Source organism: Telmatherina bonti, assembly GCF_933228915.1.
Source record: "Telmatherina bonti genome assembly, chromosome: 15".
NCBI lineage: Eukaryota > Metazoa > Chordata > Actinopteri > Atheriniformes > Telmatherinidae > Telmatherina > Telmatherina bonti.
In genome coordinates, this window is record NC_136613.1 from 5,063,248 (window position 1) to 5,084,049 (window position 20,802).

The window sequence follows — 20,802 nt, forward strand, 5'->3', positions numbered from 1 at the left end:
AGGTAAACCGTGGAGCGGGCGTGAGGTAAACCGGGGAGTGGGCGTGAGGTAAACCGGGGAGTGGGCGTGAGGTAAACCGTGGAGCGGGCGCGAGGTAAACCGTGGAGCGGGCGTGGACAGACACACAAACAGCCCGTTCTCTGTGCGGATTAGTTGGAAACTAGAGGACGAGGCTGAATTCGGGGTAAATCGCCGTCGGGACGTTCCTGTGTTGCATCGCAGCTCCTTCATGCAGACGAGACAAAGTCATGAAGACGAGACGTTTGACTGAAGCAGGTTTATTTGTGAGGTTACATCATGGCGGTTTCATCAGGGAACCAAACCAGAACTTTATATACACACCGTGTCATATCTACACACACACACACCCACCCACACACTCCGAGATGTGGCCTCAGAGCATCCCAGACCGACCACTCCAGCTGTCAGATGGAAGACGACGGCTCAGGCCCCGCCTCCTCCTGTGGGAGCCATGATGGAGGATTTATACCCCTGGAAACTGTTTACATCCACTCCCACAGACACCGCAGTCGTCTCCGACCAACAATGTGATGATTCGTGTCATCAGATCTGGTTTAACGACCAAAACGATGCTGATTGGTTGAGACAAACCACAGTTCCGCCTGATTGGACGTAGCAGGACCAATGAGGTCCATCATGAGGAAAGACCGGCTGAGCTGATGCAGCGTTCAGGTGTGGAGACGAGATTTCAGATGTTTGACCTGTGAAGCTGCTTCTACTGATGGTCTCCGTCGGCAACAGGTTGCTAGGATACAGACAAACACAGTGATTGGCTGCCAATATTTCTGTTTTACTCCTGAACGTTTCAACTTCACTTCTGTCCTTTTGATGCTGCTTTTCGTCAATCTGAGCATGAAAATGAATTTTAATCCAGATTTGTGTGAAACTGGCCAACGTCTCCCTCCTGCTGACCAATCGGCTCCTTCACGGCAGAAATGGATTTAATTTCCTCTACATGCGTTTCTACACTTGTCAGTGCGGTTGTTAACCTGCAAGCTGTACTTTGACTTTTTTTTTTTTTGTTGTTTTACGAACCATTTATTTATTAAATTTCAAATTAAGAAAAAATTCATATTTATGATTTTCAGTATTTAGGAAAAGTTTGAGAAGCAGGGTGAAGAAGTCAGCATCATCATCGTACGAGGTGCAGGTGTAGAGAAGGGGGGTGCAACCGCAGCCGTTTACACACTTATAAACTCATTCAGACAAAGAAATGTGGATTTTTCCAGGATCTGACTGATGTCCTGTGTGCCAACAGGGAGCCTATTGCTGAGTGAATATTAGTACCGAACGCTCAGAGACGTGCTTTTACCATGTGAAATATGTGCTGCAGCTCAGAGTCCTGCTGCGGGAACAGTTCCTACTACAAACGCATCTTTAGTGTTTATAAAAATATACAAATACAAGCCTGCAGCTTGTCCGAGTTCCTCTGCAGAGGCCGAGGAGGTTTGGCTGCTCCCAGCTCCACAGAAAGGCCGTGCGTCCCTCCTTGGGACTCCTCAGTGTTCCGTCGGCGGGCGCTCAGGCCGCCGTTGCCTTCCTCCGGGGATCTGCTTGTGGGACCGGTCCTGCCGCGCCCTGAGCCGAGGGATCAGTGGACCCCGCCGTTGTAGGACTTGCCAAACATGCTGAAGTCCGTTTCTACGAAGTGTGTGGAGACGGGCTGCTTGTACAGCGGGTTGGAGGCCTGCAGGGGACAACGGCACACCGTTACGAGATTGCAGCAAACGTGGAAACATGTCGACAAACTTCATGATGAAAACGGAATCTTGAGATTAAACAAACAAGACTTCCTCCTTGGTTTTACAGACATTTCAGCTTAAAGGGAAAATCTGAAGCAGATTCAGGCTGAAAGTTCAAACTTCTACGACACGTCGGTCCCAAGTCGGCCCTCGAGGGTCGCTGTCCTGCAGGTTCAGGAGGTTTCCCGCTGCAGCGACGCGATTGGTCAGAACTTTTCCATTTAACCTGAATCCGGTGTGTTGGAGCCGGAAACATCTGAAACTTGCAGGAGCGAAATGAGACATTGACTGTGACTTGGACCAGAGTCTATCCCAGATCTAAGTCTCTGGTTCTCAAGGGCCACCATCCTACAGGGAAGCACCTAAAACCTGGAGGACCTGCGTTCCCAGATCTGTTCCCTGTGTTTTTCCAGTTCTGGTTCAGAACCAGTGCCTAACGTAGGACCTTCGGGTTCCAGACCAGATGAGGAACTGGGGGCAACCCCGTTTTACTGGCTTTTCCAGGCGTTTCCGGGTCTTTTAGAGCAGTTTTATCCACTTAGCATCCCTGCATATGAATTTCGACTGTAATGAAGTTTATGACATTTTTAACAGATTATTTTCATTTATTGATCCAGCATGAAAAGTAAAACCAGAACACAGTCAGATGTTTTGCTCAGATGTCCCTGAATCTAACCTGTGTCGTAGTTCTGGCCCCCCATAGCTGGAACCACAACCGTCACCGAGACTGGCCTGAAAACACGTAAACTGGGAAGTGTAATACCGCTGTCGGCCACTAGTCCGGCCTCGTTAACTAAACGTTAGTAACAGTTTACCAGTAATCCAGTGGGGCGGGGGGCGGACTCCAAGTCTTCCTTACCATTTCGTATCGGGCACGTGAACGTGCACTCTGGAAGCGGGCGAACTCTCGGCGGTCATGGACGGTGATGACCAGCTTCCAGACAGCCAGCAGAACCACTCCCACCAGCAAGATGCTGCCGACCACAGCGAGCAGCACCATGAGGGCGTCCGGACCTTCGCCGCACTCTGAGGCAGGGGGGGAAATGAAGACAGGCTCGTTAAAGCTAACCTGCACAGGTTCTACCAAGCTTTTCAGACTAATTCAACGTACAAATCTTCATTTTGGAGGCGATTAAAGCAACGCTACATAAACTTCTCACTTTTTCTGATGTCGTGACTTTTACTGCAAACTGGAACCATCCTGGTCCCAAACCAGAGAAACCACTGCACAACTTTTATTTCCCAATCCGGCTCATCGTGTAACAGCGAGGTTTCATGTTACCGCGCTAGCAACTGGATATCAACACTTTGGCCGTTTTATTAGAATGTAAACAGACAGTAAGGCAGAGAAAGGAACGACAAGAGACAACATCAGACTGACTTTTACTGGCTGGAGAGATCTCAGAGAAGAAACAGTCATCATTAAAGATGTATTGTGTAACTTCCCACCCTTAAAACACTTCCTGGAGACGTCGCCATCCAGTGTCGAGGCTTTTGTCTCCAGGACGCCGCATGACGTTAACGTTGAGTTTTGCTTCACGCTAGCAACTGATCATAAACAATCGATCATTTCGAGCGTGAACCTGATTGATTCAACAAAGAAAAGACACGATCAGAGTAAGAGAGGAAAAGACGAGACAAGAGTCAAGACATGGCTGTCCTTTACTCTCTGGTGATCTCACCGTACAGGATGGAAGATGGACGATGAATTGGTCTGACGTCGCTGAGAAAATCCACCATCGTCAACTAGTGAGGCTTTAAAAACTCCTCCAGTCTCGACCTCGCGCTTCAGGTCAAAACATGAACAAACTCCAGAATAAAAAAGACAGCTGAGACTTCATCGTCTTTAAAGTCGGTCTGGTTTTCTGGACTCGTACATTTACTAGTTTATGGTCACGTGACATCACATCTGCCTCATTATATATGCGTAAAAGGAAGTGGGGGGTCAACCAGAGTGATTGTGGTCACAAATTTATTTCTTGTATTATAATTCAAACCATGAAAGTGATGGAAGGTACTTCAGGGGTCCTCATAACCCCCAGCCGCCTGCCGGAGGTCTGCTTTATTCATTTTCCATGTTTTCGTCTGTATGTGTCGGGTTGGTGGCCGGAATGTGCGATAAAATATTTGTAATTTATTGTTACATATGCTGCCCCCCCGCGGCAAGACTGTCATCCCACGATAAAAACAATAAATTCCCATTGATCATGTGTAAGTTTGCAAAACAAACGAAAAACAAAAACCCTCAGTTAGCGAACAGCTTTTCGACGAGGCGCCACCATCTCCGTTATCTGGATCAGGTTCAGAAAGTCGGACACGGAGCAGAAATTTATCATTTGCAAGGTTTGTAGACAAACAGAGCTAAGAAAGTACAGCAACACCAGTTTATTCCTCCACAAACACAAACCGGCGTTGTGCCGTAAAGCGACTGTCTGCCAGAAACGCATCAAAGGGCCGCGGGAGCGCATAGACGTTAAAGCCGAGTCGATTAGCGTCTCCAATCTGGTGCTGTTCCTCTCACCATTAAACCGATGTGACAGGCGACATCAGGGCCAGTTTGACAAAGAAAGTAGGTTTTTGCTGCACGTTCCTGCGTTAACTGATTGAGTGAAACGAAGAGATGAAACGATGTTCACGCATGTTGCTGCTTCACTCTTCTGGTTATGAGTTTGCCTGATGCTGCGTTTAGAATGTATGATGTGATGTAAAGGCTGATTAATGGGATTTATTCATTCGTTTATTACAGAAAGATTTATATGGAGAACGCTAGAGTATCATTTTCTCACCTCAGAGTTTTTAAATACCAAAGAGTCATTACTATTCATTGTAAAGTCATGACAAAGAACTATTTTAATTTACATGGCTGCAGTTCAGAGAATCATTTTACAGTTTTTGGGACAACTTCTTACTTACACCCACCCCCATGGCCTTTTATGATGGAGTTTGACCTCAGAAATTGAGTTTTTAGTAGCATTTACTGTTGTTCATCCATCCATCCATCTTCTGCCGCTTATCCGGAGTCGGGTCGCGGGGGCAGCAGCCTAAGCAGGGAAGCCCAGACTTCCCTCTCCCCAGCCACATTTGCCAACTCTGTGGGGGGGATCCCGAGGCGTTCCCAGGCCAGCCGAGAGATATAATCCCTCCAGCGTGTCCTGGGTCTTCCCCGGGGTCTCCTCCCAGAGGGACGTGCCTGGAACGCCTCACCAGGGAGGTCCAGGAGGCATCCTGACCAGATGCCCGAGCCACCTCAACTGGTTCCTCTCGATGCGAAGGAGCAGCGGCTCTACTCTGAGCCCCTCCCGGATGACCGAGCTCCTCACCCTATCTCTAAGGGAGAGCCCGGCCACCCTGCGGAGGAAACTCATTTCATTTCACGACCCACAGCTCATGACCATAGGTCATGGGACATAGTGTAATTTTGGTGATAGATTTATTGATAAAAATGAGGATAAATTGGTTTATTTATCGTCATTTTTATTATTACAGTGACAAACACCAGTAATTATCTGTATAAATCTTTTGTACCTCACCACCCATCCCTAGTTGGTGGTCTATAAGCATCAGCTTCACCCTTCTGGTTCATCATGTTCAGTTTGGTTCCTCAGATGAACCAGTAAACCAGTCTGTCCGGATACTCACCGGGCTCTTTCAGAGCTGTGAGGATGGACTGCCCGCTGGCGTGCTCAGAGTACGTAAACTTCATCACGCAGTCGTTGTCCGTCTTGTAAAGACAAAGAACGGCGCCGGGTTCATCCGTTCCTGGAAGCAAAAGAAAGAAAAACACTTTCAGGACAGACAGACGGCTGAACGGGAGAAAAACCTTCAAATCAGTCACTTTGAATGGGCTGAAATTCAGCATCAGGCAGGTTTCTGTTGTTCTTAAAGATGAGGAAAACATTTGTCACAAAACCAGAATGTCTCAGCGGTGAAATCACAGCCAAACATTCCCTGACTGAGTCCCTGATTTTCTGGGTTTCCTTGTTTTCAGTCACTCCTCACCCAAACCTCATGAGGGAGGGAGGACAGGCTGTCCCGGCCCCCCTCCCTGCTCTGCTTCATGCACAAAATATCTGGAATGTACATGTGGACGCCATTAAGGCCGGTCAGACGGCTGAACGAGCGAGGAATGCTGTGAAACAGTCGGATCTGGGCCAATGTGGAATGTTTCCGAACAGTTTCTGCGGAACCAATAAACGGCCGTGTTTTTATTACCACATTCCAGAACGATCCGAACGATCTGAACGGCCGGGTTCGGATGATTTAGCATCAGCGGGGAGAGGCGGGGCTTTGCAGCAGGTGCGTGGGCGGACAATCAGAGGCGTCCATCTGCAACATAACTGGCGTTACCTGTAAACATGATCAGCTGCTGCTCAGCTTGGATATCTAGAGGAAAGCTCCGCAGCTGGAATGTGTTCCTGTCAGGAAGTCGCCAACAGAACGACAACAGAGATGCTCAGCAACATGAGAGGCAGGAACACCTGGACAGGTTGTAGTTTTCCTAAATCTCGCTTAAAATTATAATTAAAAAGTTCATAAAAGTTCGCCTGCTAACTGCGGGGAAAAGTCCAGCTTCGCTGAACTGGGAATAGAAATGAGTAGAAAACGAATGGATCAGATGATACCAGTAAAAGAACCAAATATACGGTGGCCTTAAGGTGGAAACCACAGCGACAAATGAAACAACATGAAATGACAAATTAAATATGTGCCACCAGTGCTATACCCGCCTCTCCTGGGATGTAGTTTGTTTTTTACATTTTGTATTTAATTTTTTTTTTCAATGATTGCATCTATAGCAATTTTTAATAAACTATATTTATTTTGCAGTTGTGTTTTGCATCTCAGGGCCACCGAACAAATATGCTCCCTCTACAGACATAAACAGGGTAAATGTCAATCATCCCCTAGGTTGGCATGGCTGTTAGGATCCACCAGATATACATCGTATATCGTGACATGCCATAAAAATATTGGGATATTACTAAAAGGTCATATCGCCCAGCCTAGTTGCTAACATGTTAGCATCTACAAAAGTGGATCCTGGCGGCGTCCATGTTGGTTTTCTGACTTAGTCACATGACTTTTCTTAACCTGGTTACGACGTCATTCCCAGTTCTGAGTTCCGACCTCCCATTGAAACCAAACGCAGCATTAAAACATCGTCTCTTCTTCTCTGTTCCTTTCACTGGTTGCAGATCTGCGTCACCGCTCCACACTGCCACCCCGTGGTGTCCGCTGGTACTGCTCTGTTGGAACCACGCACCAAAAAGCTCATAAGTGACGCAAAGGCGGCGCAAAACTTCAAGGCTGTTGGATCAGTTTCATTCCAGTCAGTTGTGATGGAGCGGGAAAACACTGACAACCTGTAGGGCTGCAGCGTAGCAACACCTGGACAGGTGTCACAGTCTGCAGTGTGTTCGAGGCTCCTGGAGCTCCATCCCACCTGGTGGCAGGTGCGTTAGGGGGAACATTCCTGATTGGTTCAGCTCGACAGTCTACTGTGAGTCTTCCTGTCGCTGTTTGACGAAGGTGCGGTTTCCCTCTGAACCTTTGGACTGACGGTTTCTGGAATTCGCTGCTTTGTGGGAGGAGCCACGCCCCCAAATGTCCCGATTCATTCCCACAAAGTTCTTCCCTCGCAGTCTGAGGAAAAGCAGCTTGTCTACAAGCCCAGACGAGGGTCACCATCGGTTCATTCAACGCTCCAGGCTCAGTTTAGACAAGAAGGCATGAAAACGCAACACTTAACCCTTAAAACTCCTCTAGATCTGCAACGTCTCCTGGTGCTTTGATGCACGTCGTCACCGGTGTGTTAGGAACGGTAGCGTGTGGTTTAGTGAGGGTAGTAGTAGTGGTAGTAGTAGTAGTAGTAAACAGTAGCAGAAATAAGTGGAAATGAGAAAAAAAGTGGAGTCTAAAGGGTTAAGGGTGTCGTGCAGACAGAAGAGCTTCCTGTACGCCGTCTGATGCACTTCAGACAGGGTAGGTCATGTGATGCTTCAGGTAAACATATTTCCTGACAACTTTATATAAAATAAACAGATGTTTACTCACTGAGGGTTTCCATGGTGATGATTTCGTCCTGGCACAGGCGCTGGCAGGTCTGGTTGTCGGCGAGCCTCCCCGAGTTGAAAAGTCGACACTCGATGCATTCCCTGAAGAAAGCCGGAGGAAGTTTCAGTGCATGTTTGACTGGATATGTGATCGTTTTGAAAATGGAAAAAAAATTTGTTTATTTAAACTCTTTAGTTTTTTTTTTTTTTGTTTTGTTTATTCTTGTAATTCTTATTTCAACCACAAGAAGCTGAAATATAAAATAAGTCAATAATGTAATATTATATAATATACAATCTCTGTTATATCTTGAGTTAATTTCAGAGACAAAGAAAAATGTCAATTATTACAGAATGAAATGGACAAAAAAGTAGTTAAAGATGTTAAATAATTTAATTTATATTCACAACTTATTTATTTGCATCATTTTGAAGAATCTTACCGGAGAGGTATTTTAATATTGTATTTTCAATGCAAAAAAATTACATATAAATATAAAATAATTTTTTTTAAAAAGTACATAGAAATAAAATTCATAAATAATTTGATATAAAATAAAACTTTAAAAAAATTAGTAAAAAAAAAAACGAAAAGCAAAAAATTTAAATTAAAATCTGTTTAAAATTTAAAAGATAAAGGGATAAAAAAAAAAATTATTGTTAAATCATCCTGACATGAAAAGTAATTGTGCTGCCAAAGTAGAGAAATTGAAGGATTTTTATTAATTATTTTTTTAAATAAAAATACATTTTAAATACTTGCTTGGAGGGAAAAAGTCAAACACAAACACTTAAAACTGGCAGAAAACTTCCCCACAACGTCTCTTTTTTTTACCTTTTGGTGCCGCAGGCGTCAGGACAGGTCGGACATTTTTCACATTTTTCCCCGAACGCTCCCGGCTCGGTGCACTGGCAGCGCCCGCACTCGCAGCTCCCTCGCCCGCTGCACATCTTCCCGTCGCCCGACACGCAGGACGACACCTCGGTGGGGCAGTTGCAGTCGTCGCCGACGTAGCCGGCGTGGCATTTACACTCCCCGCAGTGACACTCCCCGTGACCTGGCAACGACAGGAGCAAACAGGAAGTCAGCTGGTGTGCAGGTTGCTATGGAGACGAGGAGCTGGATGTCCTGTCAGTCAAAGGCTGAACATGTGGCTGGATGGAGAAGTGAGTTTACAGATAAAACCGTCTGAATGGCAGCTGAACAAAGTGGCTCTTATGTGAGCTGGACTCCATCCAGCCGGTCTAACGGGTCCCTTTGGGTCTTATAGAAACTCTGATTAGTCTCGGTCCTCTGCGAGCGCTCCCCCTCTGCTGCAGGCTGCTTCCACACAAGACGAGTCTTGATGGAGGAGCAGCAGCAGCTGTAATAAAAGAAGCATCGCTGACAAGCTTATTTTGCCTCTGGACCCTCCACAAAGACCGCTTTCATGAGTGGCGGAACGCCGGGGATGGATGCTTCATCCTGACGCGCTGGAGACGACTCGTCATTCCTGCGATGTGTCGGACGAGCAGCAGCAGCTGCAGACATCCACACCTGAAGACAGAAGATCCCGAAGCCGCAGACGGCTCCAGCAGATCCCATCTGGATCCGAGGTGCTGTGAAAAGCAGCATGTGGTCTCACAGGGGCCTCAAAGAAACCCCTCATGGAGGTGAAGCTGAACTTTAACAGATGCTTAACTGTAAAAATTTAGGTGATAAAACGTTGGAGCGGAACATCGCTCTCCAGCGTCCACAGAAGTCGTCCCAGGAGAGAACGAGGCCTCCGTACGGAAGCCAAATTCAGCCAAAATGATTCAAACTAAACGTTCACCACTGAGAACTTTAATGTAAATATCTGGAACAAAAAAATCAACAATATTTATGTTCATAAAGTATCTTGAAGGCATGAAGGATGCACGTCATCTCAGCACCAGGCAGATGCCAAAACAGCAGTAAAAACAGCAGTTTAAAGGCTCTTCAGAAAGCTGCTGAGAACAACCCCATTGCTGTGGATGATGTCATGTTTCCTCACACTGTGATTGGCTGTATTGGGTCCGAGCGGCAACCTCCGGCGGTTAAAAGTGAAGCCAATCTGGAAGTGCCTAAAACTGCAGTTCATCCTTCATCCACTAGGGGCTGCAAAACAGAGCAAATCCCCATAGACTCCCATGTTAAAAAGACCAACTTCACAGCAGAAATAAACATGTTTACAGCCTGGTACAAAAATCCATTTTAGGTTTAATATGTCAGGTTTACCTTCATGACAACTGTGGGGGGGATTGGATTTTTTTCTAACTCGCCCATTTAAAAGTAATTTAATCTCAAAGTTCGGCATATTTAGGGGCGTCTCCTCTTAATTGACAGGTACCCGATCTCCTGCTTCAAGTCAGAAGAACGTAGAACAACCGCGGTTTTTAGCGGTTTAAAAACGTGACTTAGCTTTAGCCCGCTTACCTCCGTTAGCTGGTTAGCTCCTGTTAGCTCATACAGGTCTTAACTACAAAGAATCGGAGTTCGTGAGGTATCAATCATCCACCATGACGCCCACAGCCTCCCTTTCAGTTTAACTCTTTGACCATTTTTGTTTTTTCTGGGAGAGAACACCCATGCGGCTGTCGGCACCAAGATGGCGATGGTAGGAACCGCCCAATGAGATTCAATTCAGCTTCTCAGAAACCTACAGGTGACGTCACCCTGCTCCCGGTACAAAGTTGTTTTCAACAATCCAAAAACACAAGAAGAAGGAAACCACAAAGTTCTGTGTTCTCAACTTCTTCTTCTGGTTCTTTTTATTTGGTGATTTCTGCATCGTCAAGTAACGAACTGCTAAACTCTCTGAAAACTGACTAAGTTTTGTAAGTAACAGCAGACGGACGAAACTGTCCGCCTATCTTCTGCATCCGGTATGAATTAATCTTTAGCTCAGGGGTGTCAAACTGCAGTCCTGGAGGGCCGGTATCCTGCAGGTTTTTGTTGTCTCTGTGCTCCAACACACCTGACCGACATTCAAACAGGTTGACAAGAAGCTGCTGGATCCATTGATTTGAATCAGCTGTGTTGGTGGCGGGAAACAACAACAACCTGCCGGATTCCGGCCCTCGAGGACTGGATTCTGACACCGAGCTTTAGCTGGATCCGTTCTGGATCCGACCCGCAGAGACCCGCCTTGCCATCAGGCCTCTGCGCTGCTGAACAACAGGAGTGTTGGAAAAGCGATCTCCAGAACCGGACTTGGACTTTAAGGGTTAAACGGGAACAGGGTGAGGACAGAACGGTGATCTAACTGGGCAGAGACGACTTTGAGGAACTGGGTCACTCAAATGAAATCAGAGTTTAGGAGCGGCTTCTGTTTTCTGCACTTTCCCAGCTGATTAGTTCAGACCACGCTTCCCTTCAGCTGGGTGATTAGACCCAGATCCTGGTCACCGCGAGCAGGAACCGTCCAGCTCGCTGTTGTGCAACTCCGTCTGCAGACACAGACATGCAGTAAATCCTATTTTTAAACCTGCTTGTGTTTGCTTTCTTCTGCAGAGCCAAGCGGTCTTAAGGTGGAAAAACTGAGCGGTCGATGGAAGTCTGGATCTGCCAGGCTGCCGTGAGGAGCGGCATCCGGCTGACTCACGCTTTCAGAGCCGGGAATGTGTCCTCAGATGACTGATGAGGCGAGTGCAGCTGCTTTCACACGGACCTGTTATTCAACAAGTCCTGGCGAGCTGCGACCAGCTCTGCAAACACGCCGCTGCTAGGAAGGTTTATGTGGGCGGTTAGAGGCGTCCGTCCTCTCTTTATAATCCCCCCCGCCCCCCCACACACACACACACACACACACACACTCCATTTTCTTTCTGCTACGCGTTTTACATTTCCTACAGACTGATGGGAGAAAAGTTTGATCAGGAAGTCTTCAAGCACAAACGGCGACCTCAGATCTCAACTTCACCGTTTCATTTTTCATTTACTGAAGCAGAAAAATTACAGAACTGAAGAGTTCTTCCTGGCCCGGACTGTCCGAACCGGACCGGGAGAGGGTGGGACGGACCGGGAGAGGGTGGGACGGTCCGGACCGGGAGAGGATGGGACGGACCGGGAGAGGATGGGACGGACCGGGAGAGGATGGGACGGGCCGGGCCGGGAGAGGGTGGGACGGTCCGGACCGGGAGAGGGTGGGACGGTCCGGACCGGGAGAGGGTGGGACGGTCCGGACCGGGAGAGGATGGGACGGACCGGGCCGGGAGAGGGTGGGACGGACCGGACCGGGAGAGGGTGGGACGGTCCGGGCCGGGAGAGGGTGGGACGGTCCGGGCCGGGAGAGGGTGGGACGGACCGGACCGGGAGAGGGTGGGACGGACCGGACCGGGAGAGGGTGGGACGGTCCGGACCGGGAGAGGATGGGACGGTCCGGGCCGGGAGAGGATGGGACGGTCCGGGCCGGGAGAGGATGGGACGGTCCGGGCCGGGAGAGGATGGGACTAAGGAGGGCTACCGACCTGAGAAGGAAGTGGAGGCAGTGGCAGGTCAACAAGGTGACGAGGTCTTGTAAGGGGGGGGGGGATGGACTTGCAGGTCACTGTCGTGGTCTGGTCAGTCCAGAGGAGCGTGTCGCAGACATCTGATGGTTTTTTCATCCAACGCCGCGTGGCCATGTTGTTCTTTTCTCCAGCTCCCTCCTAACGAACCGCACTGCCATGTTTACAGGACTGTTTACTGCTCCAGTACATGCCCTTGTTAACCAGTAGAAGGTAACCAATCACCGAACCTTATCCCCCGGGACGTCACAAGGATTTCCAAGTAGATAAAAAACTCTAAAACCACGTGTTTTTCATCACCATGGAAACCCAACGGAGAGCGTGCTGGAACTCAAACTCAAACATGCGTTTAGGTGATAAAAAACAGTGTCGTTCACATGTCTGATGAGGATTCAACACTGTAACACTGTAGAAAGCTCAGAAAACTCCAAATACCAGAATAGCACCCCTTTAAGCTCTCCGATTGGTGGAAAGTCTGACAGGAAGTGTCTTCATCATCATGTCCAGGTGAAAACAGAGGTCTCTTAGCAACATGGTAGTGATGGTGATGAAGATGTGATAAATAATGGTGGATTTACCATCTAGAGTCTCTGAATAAACACTACATGTTGTGTCTGGATTGTAAACCTCCTGGACGGATAAAAACGCTGGAAAACCTCCGTAGACCAGCTGGAGGGTCACATGACCATCCCAGTTACACCCTGCCGTTCTAGAGACGCTGGTGATGGAAGCAATGGAAGCGATGGCGCTCAGCGTTGCTGGAGGTCTAGCAGAGTTCTGGTTGCTCTTTATGCTGCTTGATACGTTCATTTTACATCATTTTAGCCTCATAATCAGACAGATGAGGCTGTCCAGCAAAAGGCCGGGTCTAGACAGGATTTCCAGGGTTCAGCTTCTACATGCAGCTGTACATTAAACAAACAAAGAGGTGGAGCAAAAACAAGAAGCACAACAAGCCCGGTGCACGTCCTGGCCTGACCAGAGCTTCCATAGGACCTGGTGAAGCGTTCAAGGCGCTGGAAGCAGAGCGGAGCGTCCACTACGAAGACCAAACGTCCACAAACTGAAGACATTCAGGACTTTGCTTCGTAGAAATGTAAACTTTAAAAACAGAACAATAAAAAGCCACAAAAGGTGGAACCTGGGAGGAGTTTAAACACCCACAGGAGCTGAAACACTGATCCCAGATCAGATTTCTGTCCTTCCAGGACGTCTCAGATCAAAGCGTCTCTGCCTCCGAACGCTTTCACACGCGTCTTTCTGGATTTTACTGTCACGTTTAAACAGGCTTCAGTAAATATTTGCAGATTATGTAAAGATGAAATGAGTAAATGAATCATTTTTAGTTGAAATCCTGCAGATTTAAACCAAACATGGAGCTCAGCCGATGCTTCTCTTCCACTAAAAGACGACTTCTTCGACCCTGTTTCCACAAGCTGACAGTTTCCTGAAGTTTTAATAAAAAGATCAGAAAAACAGAGAGAAAAGCCCGAACAGCAGCTTCTTCTCCGCCGTGTTTTTACAGCTCTGCTCATCATCATCATCATGTGGCCGTAAACATCCTGCAGGCTCAGACTAGCACACACCGAACGGACATGACATGTCTGAAACACACATTCCCTCACCTGCAGCTTCATCTCTGACCGGAGATTCATCTTACAAACATTTAGAAATACTTTTTATTTATTCTTTTTACATATTTTCCATGTGAACAGGTCACTGTAATCTTGCACAATGACAACAGAGCTTCTATCATAAAACAAACATGAAAGCGTCCCGTAGGTGGAGCAGGCCAAAACAGAATTATTCTCCATCAGCTCCACCCGGCTTTGTTTTGTACGGTTTCTGTACGAGGCGGCATGAAGAACTGGAGCTTTCATCCTTTCATCAATGCTTTCATGCTGCTGTGGACAAACAAGATGGAAAGTTTAATTCACTAGTAGAGAAGTTTCAGCAAACCCTCTGAAGGGGACAAAGAGGAGCTGCTTCCCGACAACCAGCTGACTGGTTTCATCAGCTTCACGTTTTTCAGTCTGAACGGCGTCTCGTGTTCCTGAATCTGCAGGTTTGTGGAGAAGAGCTTAAAGAAATCCCAGTCGCAGATAGTAAACCCAGAAATCCTGCAGCTTTACGCAACATCATCATCATCGTGCAGAATTTTCCGCAGAACGTTTCCCCTCCAACTTCTTCTGGACCTCCCTGAACTCGGCAGGGAACCTGGCAAACCAGCAGCAGACTCGGCAGCAAACCCAGGAATTTTGCAGCGAGCTCAGCAACGAACTTGGGAACTCGGAAAACCAGCAGGGAAGTCGGGAACTCGGCAGGGAAGTCAGGAATTCAGCAGGGAACTCGGGGACTCGGCAGGGAACTCGGAAACCCGACAGGGAAGTCAGGGACTCGGCAGGGAACTCGAGGACTCAGCAGGGAACTCGGAAACCCGGCAGGGAAGTCGGGGACTCGGCAGGGAAGTCGGCAGGGAACTCGGTGACTCGGCAGGGAACTCAGAAACTCAGCAGGGAAGTCGGCAGGGAACTCAGAAACTCAGCAGGGAAGTCGGCAGGGAACTCGGTGACTCGGCAGGGAACTCAGAAACTCAGCAGGGAAGTCGGCAGGGAACTTGGTGACTCGGCAGGGAACTCGGAAACCCGGCAGGGAAGTTGGCAGGGAACTCGGTGACTCAGCAGGGAACTCGGTGACTCGGCAGGGAACTCGGTGACTCGGCAGGGAACTCGGCAGGGAAGTCAGCAGGGAACTCGGCAGGGAAGTCGGCAGGGAACTCGGTGACTCGGCAGGGAACTCGGTGACTCGGCAGGGAACTCGGCAGGGAAGTCAGCAGGGAACTCGGCAGGGAAGTCGGCAGGGAACTCGGTGACTCGGCAGGGAACTCGGAAACCCGGCAGGGAAGTTGGCAGGGAACTCGGTGACTCGGCAGGGAACTCGGTGACTCGGCAGGGAACTCGGTGACTCGGCAGGGAAGTCAGCAGGGAACTCGGCAGGGAAGTCGGCAGGGAACTCGGCAGGGGACTCGGCAGGGAACTCGGGGACTCGGCAGGGAACTCGGGGACTCGGCAGGGAACTCGGAAACCCGGCAGGGAAGTCGGCAGGGAACTCGGTGACTCGGCAGGGAACTCGGCAGGGAACTCGGCAGGGAACTCGGCAGGGAAGTCAGCAGGGAAGTCAGCAGGGAAGTCAGCAGGGAAGTCGGTGACTCGGCAGGGAACTCGGTGACTCGGCAGGGAACTCGGAAACCCGGCAGGGAAGTCGGCAGGGAACTCGGCAGGGAAGTCGGCAGGGAACTCGGTGACTCGGCAGGGAAGTTGGCAGGGAACTCGGCAGGGAAGTCGGCAGGGAACTCGGCAGGGAAGTCGGCAGGGAACTCGGGGACTCGGCAGGGAACTCGGGGACTCGGCAGAGCAGAGTCTAGGCCGACGAATCAGAACGAAGCTGCAGACGTCGCAGGTCACCTTTAATCTGCACACCGACACGCTGCAGCCGCGGCGAACCAGGACTGTTTCAGCGAGCCGCCACATCACATTCCTGATGAGGGTTACCGAGTTCAGCACGATGACCTCCAGCGCCGCAGAGCAGATAAAGACTCCCATCTGAGGCTGGAGCAGTTCCTTATCACAGAAAGCTCACGTTGCAGCTGGACAGACGGTTTGACATGACACAGCCGTGCAAACAGCTGATGGTTTCCATGACAACGTGCTCTGATGCTCGCGATCCCAACATGACGACCGAGTGGGTAATACGTCATTGATCACGTTTTATCCTCTAAACCAGGCATCACCAATCCCGGTCCTCGAGGACCGGTGTACTGCTGGAAAACTCCTGTCTCAGACTCAGACAAGCTCTGCGCATGTCTGCTACATACACATTGATTTGAATCAGGTGTGTTGCAGCAGGGACACTTAGAAAACCTGCAGGACTTCGGCCTTAAAGGACCAGGACTGGGATCCCTGCTCTAAATGTACGAATCTTCAAAAACAAGGAGGATAAAGCGGTTTTTGGTGGATCTGGATCACCGTGGTAACAAGAAACCTTCATGTCTAAAGTCCGTTTCTTTCCCTGATGATGCAAAATTCACTTTTTAAAAAAAATAAAAATAGTAATAACTTTGTTTTTATGCATTAATGTGTTAAAATGAAAGATTTATCTCTGCATTAATGCTTTAGTTTGACAGTCCTGATAAAAACCCTCAAATGTATGTAAGAAATGTAAGACCACCATGGAGACCCCCCCACCCCCCGGTTTGAGAAGCAGCGTTATAAAAGCAGAAAACCCGCTTGGTTCAGTGTTTAACAGTAGAATCATCTCACAGACTCATTAAGCTCCATGTGATGTACATCACACATGCAGTCTGAGACATGTTGCATCACTTTATGGTAAAATCCTGATGAAACTCATCTTCTCCGTAAAAGATACCAGGAAGCAGCCGACTGTAATAATTTTCACATTAACATGATAATAAATGATAAATTTTCACCAAAAAATGGTGTAAATTATCATTATTAAATTCATTCATTAAAACTTAATAAAATCTGACTATTCTTTTAATCTTTTAACGGGTTAAGATGCAGTTGTGGAGCAAAAGACAGAACCTCAGGGGGAAATGTAAACTTCTCCTGCAGCGTTTTATTTACCCATCGCCTCACACGGACCGGGTGTTGTGGCTTCTGTTGTCTGGATAAAAACAACAAACACGTCCGATGACAGAGCTCTGACTCAGCTAATCTCCGCGTCGCTTGATCCTGAGAGCAACAACAGCACCTTTAAATGAGCGTTCTGACGCCACAACGATATCGCCATAAACTCTTAATGACACGGCGAGCTGCAGGATGACATCACAGCTCAGACGGCGGACGCCTCGCTTTGTGTTCAACATTCAGCTGAAGCTGCAGACACCATGCAGGGAAATGAAGACCACTTCCTTCTCAGGAGGGTCAGAAACCCTGGAGGACGTCCAGATTTAAAACCTGCTTCACACATCAGCAAACTTTCATGCAGACCGACAGCGTGGGGGAAGAGAGGCTGATCTGCTGCTGATGAAGCAGCGCTAAAGCACCGTCAGTCCCAGTTTGAGGTCATTAGGGAGGAATGATTGCTAATCTCCCTTCAGGGCTCCAGGCTGGAAACATCCAGCTCTGATAAGAGGAAGACACAACAGCGTTGCTGCAGAGCAGAAGTCTGAGATGATTCAGCACAGCGGCTGGTGAGACGGCTGCAGGTCGGAGAAGCCAAACCGTGAAGCTGATGTGACAACATGCAGCAGATCCTGACCCCCATCACCGCCAGCAGAGCCTGACCCCCATCACCGCCAGCAGAGCCTGACCCCCATCACCGCCAGCAGAGCCTGACCCCCATCACCGCCAGCAGAGCCTGACCCCCATCACCGCCAGCAGAGCCTGACCCCCATCACCGCCAGCAGAGCCTGACCCCCATCACCGCCAGCAGAGCCTGACCCCCATCACCGCCAGCAGAGCCTGACCCCCATCACCGCCAGCAGATCCTGACCCCCATCACCGCCAGCAGAGCCTGACCCCCATCACCGCCAGCAGATCCTGACCCCCATCACCGCCAGCAGAGCCTGACCCCCATCACCGCCAGCAGAGCCTGACCCCCAACACCGCCAGCAGAGCCTGACCCCCATCACCGCCAGCAGAGCCTGACCCCCAACACCGCCAGCAGAGCCTGACCCCCATCACCGCCAGCAGAGCCTGACCCCCATCACCGCCAGCAGAGCCTGACATATAAAAAATATATGTCAGATAAAAAATAAATGTCAGACATGAAGTGCTGCAACAACCGAAACCTGACAAAAACTGGCGGGCAAAGTGACGATGGCGGCGTTAAAGGAGCAAAAACACCCGCAGATGGAAGGAAGAACTTCATGTTGGAAGCAACATCTGCAGGATGAGCAGGCGGAATAAATGCCTGACAGAAGATTTTGTGGTGAAAGCGGCGCTCTAGTTCGTCTCAGAAGGAGAAAATCTGCAGCTCTGATAGCAGATCTGGTCTGGACACCAGACCAGCAGCAAACTGGTTCAGTTCAGCCAGTTTAACCACCTTTAACAACAAACTCCAGCTTCACTGTGAGACTGCGGCTTGAGACTGGTGTTTCTGCCTTTACAGGGTTGTTAAAACAACACTACAGGCCTGTCGGTGTTTCTGGAACAGCAAAAATGTGGGCAGTTACAGCGAGCAGGCTGAGACAAGCCGTCCTTCGTACAACACCTAGAAACACCTTCCTGTCAGCTGGACGCTGTTACCGCCGAGAAAGGAGCAGCAGAGGCTTAAAAGCAGAGAAAATGGTGTTGAGTGATTCTGCTGTGGAGCAGAGGATCCTCCGCCTCCTCGTGTTTCTCCCCGCCTGCAGAGATCTCAGACCTCTGAGGTTTCCTAAACACCGACGTTTGCTGCGTCAGCACCTCGTTCCCCAAACAGAGAATCATGATCCGGTCTTCATCTGTAAACGTACGCAGGAACGCCACCGGAGAGAGGAAAACCGCCTCCTTCTGCTGCGTTGGTACATTAAGCTTCAGGATTTTTCCTGTCAAACCCGGGATTAGAAGAAGAAGAAATAAAATCCCTGAAGAAGCAGCTCCGAACAGAGACTGCAGGTCCAGACGAGAAGAAACACGATCGATAAAAACCGATTTAAACCGAAGCGTTCTGCAGCTCATCGGTACGATTATACAAGGTTAAAACCAGCCGGGGTTCTAGTTCTGGACAGGATCCGTCCCTCCATCGGACCCGCTGAGGTCCTGGTTCTGGGTTAGATCCGACCCTCCATCGTGCCATGTAATGTCAGTCTTATCTCCCCGCTTCCCTTCCTCATGGACGTCTTTTGACAGCCACGTTTCCATGGAAACGTGTCTGATGCGGCAGATGATGGGTCACTCGAAGGTCCAGACACATTTCTCAGGTCCTGGTCCAGGTCTCTGCTGGACCCGCAGCGTGACATACAGCAACGTTTCAGCGGTCCGGTGCATCGGAAGCTTCGGATGTGTTGATGAAAAGTCGCTTCATGCAGCGTGATTTCCTGAAGCCGGACTGAAATGTGGTGAAAATCCGGTTTGGGGCGGACGTCAGTCGACTGCAGGTCAGACAGACGGACTTTAACGTCGCTACGGCGACCTACGACTGGAGCTAAGGGCGCTTCCCTGGAGCGGACCCTGCAGACCTGATGAAACCCGAAGAAGCTGAAGTCTGGATGTTTGCAGAGGATTTCCTGGGAAGCCAACCCGCCCCCCCCACCGGAGGTCTGCGAGGCTTGGAGCGGGTCTGGCCCCCCCGCTCCTCTGAAAGCTGAGCTTAGTGTTGCAGAGCGGAGATGAACAAACGGAGTTCATATTGAAAATGGACGGGAGGTAGCTGGGAATGCCATCACGTCGGGACCGCCGTGTGTTTAGATCATTAGGTGAGGACTGGATCTGGGCCGGATCCGCTTTAGGGGCCGATTTGGGAACACATGAAACCAACAGACCGGTGGGCTGGAGGCCAGTTCAGAGTCCTGCGTGCGCCCCATGAGAAGATTCAGAACCTGGATTCACATCATCACAGCTGACTGAAGCTCCATCCTCCTCGTTCCAGACCATTCCGACAGTTTTCCAGGATTGTACTCAGGTTTTATCATTGCGTGTCCAGAAATGAAACTACTTCAGCGTTTTAAATGTCAAAAGATTAAAGACGTCCGGCAAACGGGTGAGAAATCTCTGTTCGTTTCTCCAAGTCAGACTAGAGCTGGGCGATATGACGATATCATAGACTGTATATAAAAGATGGGCGGAGCCTCCGTGACGTCTCCCGTAGGTTTCTGAAGAGCTGAATTGAAGCTCGGTGGGCGGTTCCTACCATCGCCTTCTTGGCAGCGTCATGCGCGTCGTCTCACCCGGAAAATACAAATATGGGCAAAGAGGTGGAGCTGAGAGGGGGGCTGTGAGTGTCATGGTGGATGATTGACATCGAGCGAACTCCGAGCTTTCTGTAGCTAAGAGCTAACCGAGCTAACCCGGAGATAACAGGAGCTAACCAGCTAACGGAGGTAAGCGGGCTAAAGCTAAGTCAAGTTGTTAACTGGCTAAAAACCGCGGTTGTTCTACGTTCTTCTGACTTGAAGCGGGAGAGTGGTTACCTGTCAATCAAAAGGACACGCCCCTAAATATGCCGAACTTTGAGATTAAATTACTTTTAACACAAGTGTGGAAAAAAAGTGTCTCCATGACACTTTTGCAATATATTTCTGAAAAACCAGCTTAGGAAAAAACTTTTTGAATCATAGGTGTTTCCATTAGCGTTTTTTTAACTGCGATATCTAGTTTTTGCGCAAATCTCGGGGCGTTAATGTGTCCGTAAAAAACTTCATTACAAACTAAATATGAAATGATTTCCCCTCATTCACCTAAAATAATCAAGTGCTAGCACAGAACACGATTAGCAATGCTACATAGCTTCATGCTAACATCAGGCTAACAGCC

At 49.1% G+C, this 20,802-nt stretch overlaps 1 protein-coding gene across 2 annotated transcripts in view; it reads right to left on the reverse strand.

Moving 5' to 3' along the window:
* Window positions 1-273: 273 nt before the first annotated feature.
* The window catches only part of itgb5 (integrin, beta 5), a 56,778-nt gene continuing 36,249 nt past the window's right edge, over window positions 274-20,802 (reverse strand). For both annotated transcript variants that reach the window (XM_079254510.1, XM_079254509.1), the window contains 5 exons: window positions 8,652-8,874; window positions 7,818-7,918; window positions 5,403-5,522; window positions 2,623-2,789; window positions 274-1,708 (listed from right to left, as the gene is read on the reverse strand). In XM_079254510.1, the coding sequence (XP_079110636.1) occupies window positions 1,613-1,708; window positions 2,623-2,789; window positions 5,403-5,522; window positions 7,818-7,918; window positions 8,652-8,874 (707 nt within the window). In that variant the 3' untranslated portion in view covers window positions 274-1,612. The remainder of the gene's footprint in view (window positions 1,709-2,622; window positions 2,790-5,402; window positions 5,523-7,817; window positions 7,919-8,651; window positions 8,875-20,802) is intronic.